Source organism: Nymphaea colorata, chromosome 10 (assembly GCF_008831285.2).
Source record: "Nymphaea colorata isolate Beijing-Zhang1983 chromosome 10, ASM883128v2, whole genome shotgun sequence".
NCBI lineage: Eukaryota > Viridiplantae > Streptophyta > Magnoliopsida > Nymphaeales > Nymphaeaceae > Nymphaea > Nymphaea colorata.
Genome location: NC_045147.1, coordinates 18,937,082 through 18,951,137, shown reverse-complemented (window position 1 = coordinate 18,951,137; position 14,056 = coordinate 18,937,082). Strand labels below are relative to the sequence as shown.

The 14,056-nt window shown below is 41.0% G+C and overlaps 1 protein-coding gene and 1 long non-coding RNA gene across 7 annotated transcripts; one reads left to right on the top strand and one right to left on the bottom strand.

Moving 5' to 3' along the window:
- The first annotated feature begins 2,020 nt into the window (after positions 1–2,020).
- On the top strand, positions 2,021–5,014 carry LOC126410426 (uncharacterized). 6 transcript variants are annotated; one of them, XR_007574385.1, is made up of 3 exons: positions 2,021–3,470; positions 3,562–4,180; positions 4,312–5,014. It is a non-coding gene; the product is annotated as an uncharacterized LOC126410426 (long non-coding RNA). The 6 variants fall into 6 exon arrangements; XR_007574387.1 differs by lacking the exon at positions 4,312–5,014 and having other exon boundaries at positions 2,021–2,244; positions 2,469–3,470; positions 3,562–3,991; XR_007574388.1 differs by lacking the exon at positions 4,312–5,014 and having other exon boundaries at positions 2,021–2,277; positions 2,469–3,470; positions 3,562–3,991.
- A 2,207-nt stretch (positions 5,015–7,221) lies between these two features.
- On the bottom strand, positions 7,222–11,988 carry LOC116263278 (amino acid transporter AVT6D-like). Its single transcript, XM_031642953.1, has 5 exons — positions 11,527–11,988; positions 10,458–10,610; positions 8,597–8,800; positions 7,889–8,360; positions 7,222–7,725 (listed from the first exon to the last, which is right to left on the bottom strand). Exons 1-5 carry the CDS (start codon positions 11,927–11,929, stop codon positions 7,593–7,595), a joined length of 1,365 nt encoding a protein of 454 aa, XP_031498813.1. The 5' UTR covers positions 11,930–11,988; the 3' UTR covers positions 7,222–7,592.
- Positions 11,989–14,056: the final 2,068 nt, after the last annotated feature.

Here is a 14,056-nt window from a genome sequence, read left to right as displayed (position 1 = left end):
ATTATATTTGGAAAGTATTAAATAGATTGAGTTCATAGATCACTTCCACTTGAACTTGCTGGGGAGGGCCCATTCCATTACTGAAGGAAAGTTCTTATACTACTTTTTCTTGGAGGTGTAAATAGGATTGTTCTCAACGATGAAAAATTCAACGAATAAGAGGATCCAAGGAACTAGCACCATATGTAAAGAGCACAAGTGGAAAAATATATAATTTTTTAATTGGACCAGTTGCAATGGGGGCAAGAGTAGTTTCGAAAGCTTATTCTGGCTTTCAAAATAAATTAGGCAGAGCAGTACAAGTGATGATCCGATCCCTTTCCTGCCCTCTGTCGACAAGACAATGAAACCACATCAAAGCACTGCGTCATCAAACATTACCAATTTAAGATGGCCTTTAAATATGCTTCCGCAAATATGGTGATGCATTTCTCGTTGCCAGTATGACACCCTGTTAATAAATAGTGCATGTCTCATTTCTCATTGCCTGCGACTTGCTCTTTCCAGACAGTGCCATAGTTTTGTCACACCATTTTCAACGTAAGTGGCGGGGCCAACCAACATGGACGGTAGAAATCATAGATCCTTTTAGAAATATAATTCCGCAGATCATATAAAGTGATGGGTATCACAATTTTTTAGCTTGTAGTTAAGTAGGAAGCCTAGCCCAGGGCTCCTGTCAAACTCAATAGGGAGCGAATCTGGTAGTGGGTCAAGCACCCTAGCTATGCCTAGCACTCGATCCAATGGTAGAGCCACATATGGGCTTATGTGGGCAGTCGCCCACACAGACCTTACAATCTGATTGATCATATATTAGTGCTTCTAAATATTTTACTATGTACTCCAGGGTTTAAACTTAACTTACTATGTACTAGTGCCTCTGAGCAGAAAAGTTTGTAGCTCGCCTACTGACTGGACCCCTTCTGAGATGCGATGGACCCGTTCTTGGGATCTTGTGGCCCTATTCCTCTAAAGTTGAGCATGCAAAAGCGAGTGCCAAAACTGAGCTCCACTGCAATTTTAAACTGGGCCTCATCAACTTGACAAAGAATATGCCAAATACATTGCTGGGAACTAAAATCAAAAGCAAAATTCAGAGTGGTAGTTCTGGACACCTACTTTTTGGATTCTCTCTTTTTTTGTAAAACAGACTTAGCTTTCAAAGGTAACTCCAAGTGCCGCCCAGTTAAAGCTGTTGTTTCATAGCATGTGAAATCGATCGATCGTTTCAACCCAAAAAGTTAGCGAAAACAATTCATCCAGATCACTCTGAGTTACTGAACTTTTCACTTAGAGTCGAAGGACAATGTAAATATTAGTATGATCATGCACATCACACGAATAAGACAGATTATACTTGGTCCTGATGATAGGGGACCCCAACTACAGAGTATTTATACAGGGAAGAAAAAGTACCTGATTCATTTACTAGATCCCTTTTCCGGTAAATCCGGCGACAGGAAATGGTAAGTGGGTACCAGCCTGACAATCAGGGCCCCAGTAAAAGGAGAGAAGTCAGTGGGAATTGGCAGCCGGCCATGCCTACATGAGTCAGACCCCAACAAACTCCCGAGTATCCTTACAATTGTGCCTGTCCGGCCCTCGTATTATTACATAGAAGCTAAGATCAAGGGGCTGCAGACTCCTAGTCCTCGTCCTCTTACAACCCAAAAAGAATCAAAAGGCAAGAGATTAAGACAAAGAAGTGGGCTCAAGCATTAAGCACATGCCAATGAGCTATAGGTGGAGGAACCCCACCTTCCCCTTCACTCTTCTCAACGTGAAAGTGACAAGGGCGTCCCCACAACAGCTACCCAACAAGGCGCCGGAGTTGCCCTTACAGTTGTGCCTACACCTAACTGTGGGGTCTCCTTTCTCTGGTGTTATCACACTGTCCTTCGAATCCACCATCAGTGAGTTGTGTGGCTGTAGGGCCTTGCATGTTCTGTGGTTACTATTTTCCACATACAGTTATAACTTGACCTTTTGCCTGAGTTTTAGGGCAGCCCATCTTCTCCATTCTCCACATGATCAATACTTTTGCCCATTTTTCCAGGGGTTTAAGCAAGACTGGGCTGTTTGGGGTCACTGCAATGACATTTAGTTATGTGATTTACTTCTAAAGAAAGCTTGGAGAGGTTCATCTGCCTCGCTGGTGCTAGCAATTACTGCAACAATATTTGAGATGTTAGCTACTAGAATCCAAAGGAAGATTTTCAGTTGAGGAGTTCAATATTTGGGGTGTGCCTCTCTTTTCAGAAGGCCAAAAAAATGGTCTCATCCATCATTATCTTGTCATAATCGTATGAGATTCGCTTCGATATCTGTCGCATATTGCTTCTTCCGTTTACATCATAAACGAAAAAGAAAGAAAGAGCACAACTTCCCCCCTTGCATGAACGTGTTGTTTATCTATCTCTATTCTCTAATTCAGGTTCTTCGATTGTTTTATTTTCCTTTCACAGTAAAAGTGATGGATGGATCTAATCTGTCGGTGCAGTGGCAGCAGCAGTATGACGTACCATGCAAGTGCTTCCTAGACCTCAACAGATGGTATAGTTGAGAACATATTCTTAAGCTTGGTGTCCCTCCATGGAATGTCTCTACCGAATTAACAACCATGGAATTACTGAGGGGTGAAGCATGGTAGTCAATTTTTTTATCATGATAGATGCAACAGTATCTAAAGGAATCGAGAGGGAAATCGTTCTTTGTCATGCACATTTTCTAGAGGCATTCTACCAAAATGTTTGACTTGCGTGAAACATGTTGTAAGGGCAATTTAACTTTGGAACTGTTTTACCTTTGAATTTTTTGCTGTTCAAGGTGGGGACCAAGACTTTAAGTGTGTGAATTTTTTCTATCAGTCGAGGGCATTTAATTTTTGGAACCAATAATTCCTACCGGAGCTTGGATAAATATAACCGATCTACTGCATGATTGAAATAAAGCCCGCAATAGGAAAATAGTGGTAAAATTCATATCCTTTATTCTTAATGTCATTCACCAATCCTTGCATACCAAAGGTAAAAACCACCCATCTCTATCGACTGCGTCCTCTTCCTTCTGTTCTATTTATGAGGCAAATGGTGACATCTTGTTACAGCTCACCAATCTGAAAAAACACCTCAATCTCTCTTGAGAAGCCTATCATAAGCAAGTGTCGCGAAAGAGATGCTTAGTTGCTGCAGGAGAAGCAGCAATGGCGGTCGTGTTCTTGTGCTTCTAAGGTGGGAGGTGCACGATGGAGAAGCAGGGCACGTGCATTGCCATCTCAAAGAAGTAGCTTTTGTTGGCTCTTCATGTGCCCATCTTTTCCATCATGGTCCTCCCACCTCAATTCTCAGCCGTTACATGTAAGCAAAGATCGTAGCTCGCTCACTCTCTCGTAGCTTTGTAAGTATTATTCCTGCTGGACTTCTGAACATCTTTGCAGTTCGGAGTTTTATCACCATATACTAGAAAAGGTAAGAGTTTTCTGGAAGAACGATTAAACAAAAAGTATTTTCGGTTGAAGGTTGTGCAAATCCTTCCATTCACCTCATATTACTCTTGCAGATTAGCTGCGGCCAGTTTGGAATCGGCTAGATCGTTGATCAGCATGCTGTTGCAGTTGAAGAAGGCAAGAAATTAGAACCCAATTGTGTGTTTGTGGTTTACGAGGAATGCCAAGAAGTGGATAGGACATCCCAATCCAAGGAGCCTAAAGGGTCCGTGACAGAAGGGTTCTTCCTTGTCTTACACCTATGATGAAGGAGAAGCATTTCTGAAGATTACCCCTTCTCAATCTGCAAGACAGTCAATCGAACTAGTTTTTTAGCTCAAATTTCTGGGAACTTGCAGCTTTCCAGCATTAGATTAGATATGGTTGTTAATGGATGCTAGGAAAATTGCTATTGTTGTTTATCTTGTTCTCCTCATTGTATATTAATTACCAAATTTTTCTCCTTTCAACAATCAAAATATAGAAATATTCTAACTTTCTCCACTTCAGTTTCTAAAGTTGTAGTACTTTGATGTTGAATTCTAGCTTGGATCCTTCGTGATGCAGTGGTTGGTTGTTCGTCCTCATCTCAAGTAACCAACAGTACCAACCTACCTGTAAGAGAGAAGCAAAACCAGCACCTAATCTCCAGTATCACGCCGCTGAACAGTGCTGTAAAGGCACTGCCCTCACGTCCGTATCGAGATTTATTTGTATTATTTTATCGAGTTCATATATGTCAGCACCATCGCGGTCTCTTCTGCTTAAATTTTATCGTTACTGCTACAGATGTTACTGTTACAATATACAATTGTTTCCTGCAGAGGCAGTTGGTGGCTGATTTTCTCCGACCATCCATGATTATCCTGCGAATGATTCCACAGGGTGATTTGAGATCTGGCTATGGCCATCAAATGAGGAAAGACGCGAAATGTGTTGCGCCCTTCTCCATTGGTTACCTTCAGTTGCAGAAGAGACTGACAAATGTTGTCCTTGATGCTGAATCAGGTTAGGATCCATGAATAAAACCATCGATGCTTGTGAACATATCATGGGGATAGTTATATCTCTAGTGGAAATTTCTCACAGTTTGGGATAAAATATTGAAATTTAGTGTTGATGGTTGGAACTTAATGAGTCTTAATTTGTTCTAGAAATGAAAAGATCCCAAGTCCTTACCTTGATCACAAAATAATGGCATGACTCGGGGCTACAAAATAAGGATGGTTATGAATTAAGCAACATGGAGTTTTCTTCTTCGCCCTTCCTTGGGGGTCCATGGTGAGATCATTGTTCTTTCTTCGTAACTGCAAAAAGTGAGAGAGTTCTTTCCCGAAGATAAACATGCAGTAATGCTCGGCAGCAAGACATGTCCGTTTCCGACGGTGGGTCCAACGAAGATCGGCAAGCCCTCGTCTTGTTTTGTTTGCTCTAAGCTACACATTCCCTCTCCGTTTTGGCGGGATATATGGTTTTTCGAGTCCGTCTGTGACTTGTAGGCAATTGATAGATTCATTCGTATTGTTGTTTGATAATTTCATCCATGATGCAATAATATCTCTATAATCAGGACAATTCAATCCTTTTCATTAGTTTAACTTGTTGAAACTTGCGGTTTTTCCAGGATCTCATCGATGCACTAACTGCAAGAGTAAAACACGCAAAGCAAAAAACGAAAGAGACGTATATAAAATAGAAAACCAAATGGTGATTTTAAAGATTTTTGCAGGTTTTCTTCAAGGCCGGGGACCAAATCTTCTGATCTGTCTTACTCTCTATGGACTGTTAGAATTCATAGAAGTGCTGGGCATAAGTAGATAGATGTGTGCAGATCTCTTGGTCATACTCTTTGGCATGTATCCATTGGTATACAATTCTTGGCGTGTACCTTTTGATACACACCTCTTGGTACACATCTCTTTCGTTTCCACCCCTTGGTTTCCCCTCACTGCGCAGTCTATCAGTTTCATAGCTTAGGGATAATGATTTCTTTATATTTCTCATATTAATTTATTTAATCATACATACACAAAATGAATGAGCAGGTGTTCTCGTTCAATATGTGGATATGCGCATGTCTTATGGCCAATAATATCTCTATAATCAGGACAATTTAATCATTTTTGTTAGTTTAACTATGGTTGGTAGCTTACAGTAATTATGTATTTAGAAGGGAGAGAGAGAGAGAGACCATCGGTTCAGTGCTTTTCTGACGTTGCTGCTCTCATTGTTTTATTGCATGCTTTCTCGAGCCTTCATCATTTACAATCTCTTGACTTAATTTCACCACTGCACTTCATTAAATAGTGACTTCATGATCACAGCCAAACCTTTAAAGCGTTGGTGGGTCTAGAAAAAGGCTATCAACTACTTCCGTTGGGAACACAGTTAGCACTACATTAAGCCAAGAATAATTAGTGCTTTGTTGTTACTACACTTTGTTTCAATGAGAACTTTATCTTTTTAACACTGGAGAGAGAGAGAGAGTCAGGCAATGCAATTGCACAATCGTTCGGCATAGGGGCAGAGCCAAGGGGGCCCCGCATGGGCCCTGGCCCCACCTCAAATTTGAAAAAAAAAATTACATGTAAATTTTAGAAAATTTTATTTGTTTTATATAAAATTTTTGAAAAATGATATGAAAATTTAGAAACTTTAATTTGGCCTGCCTCATGAAAATTTTCTGGCTCGGCCCCTGGTGAGACATACTCTATAAACTAATTCTTTAATTTTTTTAGTTTTTTCAGAATTTTAACCATATGGATTTGACCTTGATGGGTCAAAACCTAAAAATTTACACTTAATCAGTTTATATGGATGCGCGAGTAGTATTTTGGAAGGATCAAGATTCAACAGGATTTTAGCCTCATGGTTAATCAACTAAGTAAAAGTGATACGACAGATATATCTTTAATTGAAGGATATGATACTCCTATTTGTCAAGTTCAATTTCTCCAAATTGAAGGTGTAAATGTTGAATGCAATTGCACGTAAACTATTTATTACTGCTGCAATTAATACCCTTTGGAGCTTTAACTTCTCTCATCAAATGCAACTGACAAAAAGAGGAGATAACTATCTCTCGTTGTCTCATATGGGTTTCACAATAAAATGAATTAATTTTATAACAACTGCAGGATTTGATGTAACCATTTACAAATAAACACTCTTGGAACAAGTTGTGATGGAACTCTTCATTGTTCTAACCAAATGGAGGCATAGCTATTGTTCACCAGTTTCTTAATGCTCATGTTGTATTAAAGGCGTTTCATATATCCAGAATCAAGGAATTTTAGAATCAAATGTTCAATTTTTAAGAAATTAAAATTATTAAAAAAACAACGTATTTTTGTTTTTCAATTAAGAAACTAAAACCTGAAAATTTTGGTTCCATTTCAGTTTGAGGAGGAATTATGATTCTGAAATTTTTATTCTTGAATCAAAATCCCAAATCATCAAACACCTTAGTGAATCAGTTCTACAATTCGTTTTCTTTTGTACGAGTTAATTGGCTTCAGCTGTAATCTAATGAAAATTTTCTTATCCTTCAGAAGGCCAGAAACTAGATGTTCATCTGTCAGCCATTAATTTATGCAGTCCTTATTTATGACTCACTTTGACGATATGATCCCCATCAGCTCCCAAACAAGGAAAAGGAGACAACGTCAAGGGACCATCTTTTCATAGGACAAGATCAGGTCACTTTTGCAGATCACTTTTCCATGGCACAAGACTTAGTCATGGAAATAGAACTTCTTGGGCAACTTCAAACATTTATTTATACACCATGTTGAAGGTCACAATACATTTTCACCTTCAACGAAAATGAGATCTAATTTTGTAGAAACTGCTCTATCTGCATTTACTTACAACAGGGGAAAGAGAAAAAGGAATACAATGGGGCAGGCGTCAGTGAAGCTTCCCTCTCAGCTCCAGCTTTATGTTGAATCTCGAATTGAATATGAACACCAACTTTTGCGCCAATTTTGAATTCCGAACTGAAGAAGAAGTTTCCTTGTACCAGACATAATAAAAGCCTATTTGTTCCTCTTTATCAACATTGCCTTCTCAAATCTATCAGGACATGATCAGAAGACTATTCCTCTCAGATGGCATCAACTTTTTTTGTGAAATCCATCACATTGCTTGTTATGGCGATGATACTGGAGATTGCAGCAACAACGATCATGGTGGTTGCCAACATCATATCTCTTCTTCTTGATATGGTATTGACGTCCCTAATGAATAGAAAAAGAAAACATAGTCGGAAGCGCCGATGAGTATACTATGGTAACTAAGGACGGAAGACGCAGATCAAATACTGGGACCAAGCACTAACTGATATATATATCTGGCCTCAAGAGGGTAGTCACTAAAAATTAACTGTTAATAGCTTCATACCTCAGAACGATTGCACCAGGGAAGATGAAAGCGATGGAGACCGCCGTCGTTGAGCCGATAAATTGGAAAACAATCCATATGGTGGGTATGGATATAGCTATCAAGTATATGGAGGCAAGCAGAGAGACCGTGATGATTCCAAAACGCCTCGTGTCAAGGGCAAGAGGCTTCTTCACCTTGACGAAGAGGAGTTCGTCAACGTTGATCCTCAGAGAGAAGTTCAGGAGGGGAAACACCAGCATCAGATGGACTGCATAGCTCAACCTGACAACATCCTTGAGCAATACGGACAGCGGCGACGAATCGGAGTCGGCATTGAAGTTGGAGAGAATGTCTCCCATAGTTTCTTCTCCAAAGAGAAGGTAGCCAAAGAATCCGGTGGCTCCGTAAATGATTGTGCATAGAAGAAGTGATGAGCGTGCTACGGCGTTCATCTGCGATGGCTTTCTCAGTTCGATCTTTATGTGATGAACTGCACAAACAAAAATTGGCACACTAAGTCCAACAATTTCTACTGTCAGTCATTTAACACATCAGCCATGCGGCATTTAAGTTTAGAGTTCTGTTAAAATGTTCTTGCCTAAGATTGAATGTCTTCACACAAACACACACACACGCACGCACACACAACACACACACACACAACACACACACACACACACACACACAGAGAGAGAGAGAGAGAGAGAGAGAGAGAGAGAGAGAGACCATTGAAATGGCAAGTGAAGGCACTAACAAGAACAGGCATGGTGGTGAACAGCTTAAAAACGGAGGATCGGTCTGTGATCTTAGGAAACAGACTCGGCTTCTCTGTCCTCCCTGTGAACAGAGCCATTAGGGCCATTGCTGCGCTTGCGAACACAAAGACTACTGCTAGAAGCACTGATAACCCCGAACTAAACTTCAGAGAATCTGCCAAACATATATAAAGTCGATTTGTTTAGATCATGACAAGAAGCAGCTGCGACCACAAATTCACAAAGAAATTACCTATCGTAATGCATTGAAGGTTCATTTGAACAGACAAAGAACAACAGGCAGAAAACTTTTATAGCTAGCAGTGAAATGTTATGAACGGAACAAGTCCTTGAGATCCAAACTCCAAAGCAAATGAAACATATCAGAAAGATACTCATTAATTTGAAGTGCCAGCAATAATTTCTAGCCAAATCTTATCATCTTGAACACCATCGAATATGATATCTTAGAAAGATTTTAATTCTTTTGAAGTGCCAACAAAAAGCAATTCTCCAGAAAGAGATGAATATGCGAACTTGGTGTGTCTTGTATATCCTGCCCACTGCAAGGTCCAAACATTTTTCCACTTACCAAACATGTGCAACATTAGAAACCCTTTTTTTTCACTTGGCCCTACTTTAAAGCATAGTCCAGTGGAACACGATCGCCGTTTTGGGCACGGGAACATGGCCATTAATGTTCAAGGCATGAACACTTAATCAGTTTCACTGTAGAATCTCAGAGTTGAACAGCACTATAGAATTCAGTCCATAGAATTACAGAATTGAGACTCAATCCAGTCTGTACCTCACACCTTTCGGGACACTGGTTCCAGAGTTCTCATGCATGAAAAATGGGTTCCTTCCCCACCTAATAATGAAATGAATCGAGGTCTAAAGCCTAAGAACGGTAACAAATTCAAAGATGCATGCTTTAGCAATGGACATGCAAAATCAAACTTGACCCAAATGGTGCCTAGCAGGCTTGACATGAACGCCAGATGGACAGAGACAAAGTTTCAGCTGCACAGCCATTGATCGGCCACGCACCGACGCCTTGTCTGGTTCAAAAATTTCAAAATCATATTAAGTAAAAGACTAAAGGCCCTTATGACCTCTAAAAGATTAGAAAAAAATATAATGAAACGGCCCTTCCCAAAAATTGTGAAGGACATGAAGCCCCTCCTAGACGCACTGATTTTCACCCTTTAATCGACCAGAAGCAGAAACTCGTTTTTGAATTACAAAAGTCATCGAGCATGGTCGGTGTTACGGGATAACAAGCATCAATGTATTAGGTTCAAGGGTCGGATTTTAAAATGTGGTCATCTTAAATTTATGGTTTTAGCAAACTGCACTTTAGAGAACCACAAATTTCAGAACTCTACTGTGAATTAAGGCGTTGGTGGCAACTTGTGTCTGAAACTTGAATGATATGCTGGGTCGGTCGATACACATAGGATTGTCTTCCCTAAAACCTCATTTTTAAATAAACAATTATTTTTTATAATTATTAATCTTTTATTGGAACATCGGCCTATAGGAGGTTGAATCTGACAACACAGGCCGATATGACCTGCACTGAAAGAGTCCGATTCAGCCCATAATTGAAAGAGCCCGAACCAGCCCTTGCCTTGTTGCAGGGGAGGCCGACACTAAGCGTGTAACCGATATTTACAGCACTGTAAAAATTATCGGCACTCTCTCTCTCTCTCTCTCCACAGTATATACACATTGAATTCCGACTCAGTCTCGAACAGAACAACAATATAAAGTTGAAAAATAAAAGGGAAGCAAAAGATGAAAGGGAAAGGCGTGTGGCTGGTTTTTACCTACTCTCCTAAAAGAAACGAGGGGAAGGAGAATCAAAAGACAGGTGAAAAGCAAGGCCCACTCTCTGGTGTTCCACCAACGTGTCCCGAACCACTCCTGCAGCAGACCCACATTCACCGAGCCCTCGCTCATACACCCCGATAGCACATCACCTGAAAAGCAATTCCATGAAAATTCAAAATAAAAAATGTAAATGTAAATGCACAATTAATTTCTAGTGAATGTTGTCACAAGAAACTCTCTGGAACTAAACATTTTGGCTTTTTCCTTTCTTCGCCTGAAGAATTCTGGGAATTAGTCCCTTTATGTTCAGCTCAGTTTGGCTCTAGTTGCAGAAAGGTTACTCCTAGCCCTGTGGCCAGCTTATCTCAATTTTTCAAATGGGAAACTTTCATGGACCTTGAAGGCGGTTCTACACTCAAAAATCCCAATCAGTATCTCGCCTTCAGCTCTTTAGCAATATCAAATCACATGCTGTCTGACTGGGCGTTGACCAAAGTGACACTAGCTGTGGCCTTGTATATATATATAAATGTGTGTATGTGTGTTTGTATATATATATAAATGTGTGTATGTGTGTGTGAGAGAGAGAAAAAAAATTTGAATGGTGACTGGCCTTTTAGTATATATATATATATATCTTATGCCCAAGAGAGGCATAGTTAACTAGTGGATTTATTTTGTCTAATCTCAATCGTAGTAGATGTGCTTTCAATGCTATTGCTAAGAACTGAAGTATACTTTAAATCAAATTAGTTTGGTGCACAAATTTGAATTTCTTCCATTCATACTTTCATGCAATGTTGCAATGGAAGCTATTAAATATCTTTCACCTCTTACAAAATACGAAGGTGTCTCAACAATAATTAACCTAAGTGCATCTATTTAACTAATTAGGTCAGGTTGTGTAATGCCTAAAATGGCGCCAACCACTTGGAGGAGAGAGAGAGATCCACAGTGGAGTTATACAATAATATAATATATATAGTTATAATATAAGATATAAATGAAGAGAGAGAGAGAGCTAGAGGGAGAGTCAGTAAACAGTAAAAGAGGGGCGGAAGATACCGATTATGATGAGGTAAACTGTCGTGGTTCCCATGGTGGTTATGGCGACGCACATCTGCAGGATCAGGCGGCCGAGGCGACCGAAGGACTCGGACATGACGCCGGAGTATGAGGTGGATGTGCCGGCATCGGTGAAGCGGAGCAGGAACTCGATGGAGACGTCGGACAGGAAGGCGACGACGAGGATGACGAGCATGGCGGGAACAACCCCGAGCACCTTGACGGTGGCCGGGATGGACATGATCCCCGCCCCGATGATGGTGGTCGACAGGTTAAGCACCGCTCCCTGAAACGACGCGCCTTCGCCATCAACGCGTCTCCCGGAGCAGGTCGCCGCTCCGTCGTCCGCCGCCCTCGGCAGCAGCGGGGCCACCAACTTCCCTTCCTGCTGCACCGGCGCCATCTCTCTCCCTCTCCCGCTCTCTCTCTGTCTCTACCTCGCAGGCGGAGCCGTCTTATTGGCTCTTCGTGAATTAGGGAGTGGCTCTTGCTTTATTTGACGACGCTGGCTGGCCCACGTGCTGTGCCAGTTGAGTACTTCCTCTGCCCCCCACTTCTCAACAAATACCCACTATGTCCCTCTTGAAATGGAAAGGAAAAAAAATTGCAAAATGGTCACTGTTTTTGAAATGCGAACAACTTTGTGGGGAGTGACATGTGACACGTTTTGTCTCATTCCCTATCTTGTGCGAAATATATAAATTTAATCGAGCGACCGAGTCTACAATGCTCATTCATGAGCTTAATCTTGTTATTCCGAGAAGATGATATAAAGTAGGAGGTCGACCTACTCTAGCAAGAGACGTCTAAAGCAGGTAATGTATAGTTGCAGAGATTGAAAAGAACAGATGAACATGTACCAAGCAAATAATCTGCAAATGGATCAGACTTCACACAAATTTTTTGTCATTTTTATATAGATAAATGCAGCTCCACATTTTTCTAATAAGCAAGTTGGTGTTCGACGAATCTCAACTGAATATAAATGAAAAGAGAAAGAGGGTAGCAGTTCCTCTTCCTACCCTACTTGCATCCTTGTTGAAAGCTAATAAAATCTTTTTCTGGCAATCTGTGAGAAAGCTTATCATCAGGGGTCTGTAGTAGTAATTTCCTTTAGGGCTGGGGCTCTTGCAATAAAACGTGTAAAGCTTAGGGGTATTTTTGTAATGTTACATGGTTGGTTCACGGTTTTGGGAGGTCGTGGAACGTACTGGGTTGTGGGATGAACTTGGACGGAAGGCCGGCCAGGTTAAGAAGCGTCGCGAAGTTGAGCTACGGTGGGATGAAATCACATTTTCAGTGAAATCTACAAATCTTCACCGTCCATCGATCAAGCTCGAACCCTACTCCAATTATATGCTAATCCTCTACCTTGGGTCGAGCTTTGAATGCCAATCTCCAGCTTAACTGGTTGCTGCTCATCGAAAAGGAGGAGGATTTCGACCAGCGGTGAGCCATATTTTCGTGTGATTGATGATGAAATATTCATATTGCCCATCTCATATAAACCTCAATGTAGGAATATATGACTCTTCTTTACATCACTAGCACAATCACATGCACACGGCAAATCGAATTTCTCGATCCTTTTCATTCTATTTGCATATCCAATAGTGACTTTTGGCGTTTGATGATGTCGAAATGTTCTTTCCTTTTTTAGCAGAAGGAAAAAGAGAGGAAGGGGTCAGATTTTCTTTTCGTTGGGATGGGACAATACACCTGATCCCAGTGTCTTGTAAGTTTGTTATGATGGCAACCCATGGATTCCTCAAAACAAAACTCCTTGCAATCTCCACCTGCTACTACAAGTGGAGAGGTGTCCGTCCAAAGAACAGAGATGAAGATAGAGATCAAATTTCTAAAAAAAAGTTTCAACCCTGTCAGTTTGCCGGCACGCTGAACCTTTCTGGTTAATGGTGCTGTAAGACATGGTAGTAGTGCTCGCTCACAGCTGAGGTCGTTGTCGAGCTTACCCACAAGTTACGATTCTTCCCACAGTTTTCCTTGTGATGGGCTCATACGGTGGCCTAGTCTTTCAAGATAGAGCTTAAGAAACAGATACATATACAACTTGGTCACGCGTCTAATAACAATTTAATAACAAGACTCAAGCCATTGGTCTTTGTCCAGTTATTGGCCCTTGCATCTGCCTATTCGGGGCCACTCTAAATTGTGTTTTGCCATCTTAGATCTGATGCATTTACAATCCAAGGGTTTGCAGGCCTTGCCCATAACAAATTCTGCAGGAGCTAAACTCCTGTCTCGTTTGATCTCTTTAGAATCCGTCTTGACCCCACCTGTCTATCTTTTAGTCACCAAGCTTAGGTTCATCTTAGAGGTCACATTACCCTCCACAATCTTCATGGAGACCCAGACAGCAGATCCATTCCCACCGACAGATCCATTCCCACCCACCAGGCAATGCCAGAGGAGTGCCCATATTGGCTAGCTAACCTGGATCTGGTGTGCCCCAAGCAGTTTCATTGCCATTCATCACCGGAACATGAATGGTGCAAAACCACCATGATTC

Coding starts and splice junctions, on each gene's coding strand:
- LOC116263278 (XM_031642953.1), bottom strand. CDS start 11,929: ATGGCGCCGGTGCAGCAGGAAGGGAAGTTGGTGGCCCCGCTGCTGCCG. Junction 10,611..11,526: donor AGTTTACCTCATCATAATCG/GTATCTTCCGCC, acceptor ATTGCTTTTCAG/GTGATGTGCTATCGGGGTGT. Junction 7,726..7,888: donor CCTGGTGCAATCGTTCTGAG/GTATGAAGCTAT, acceptor TCTATTCATTAG/GGACGTCAATACCATATCAA.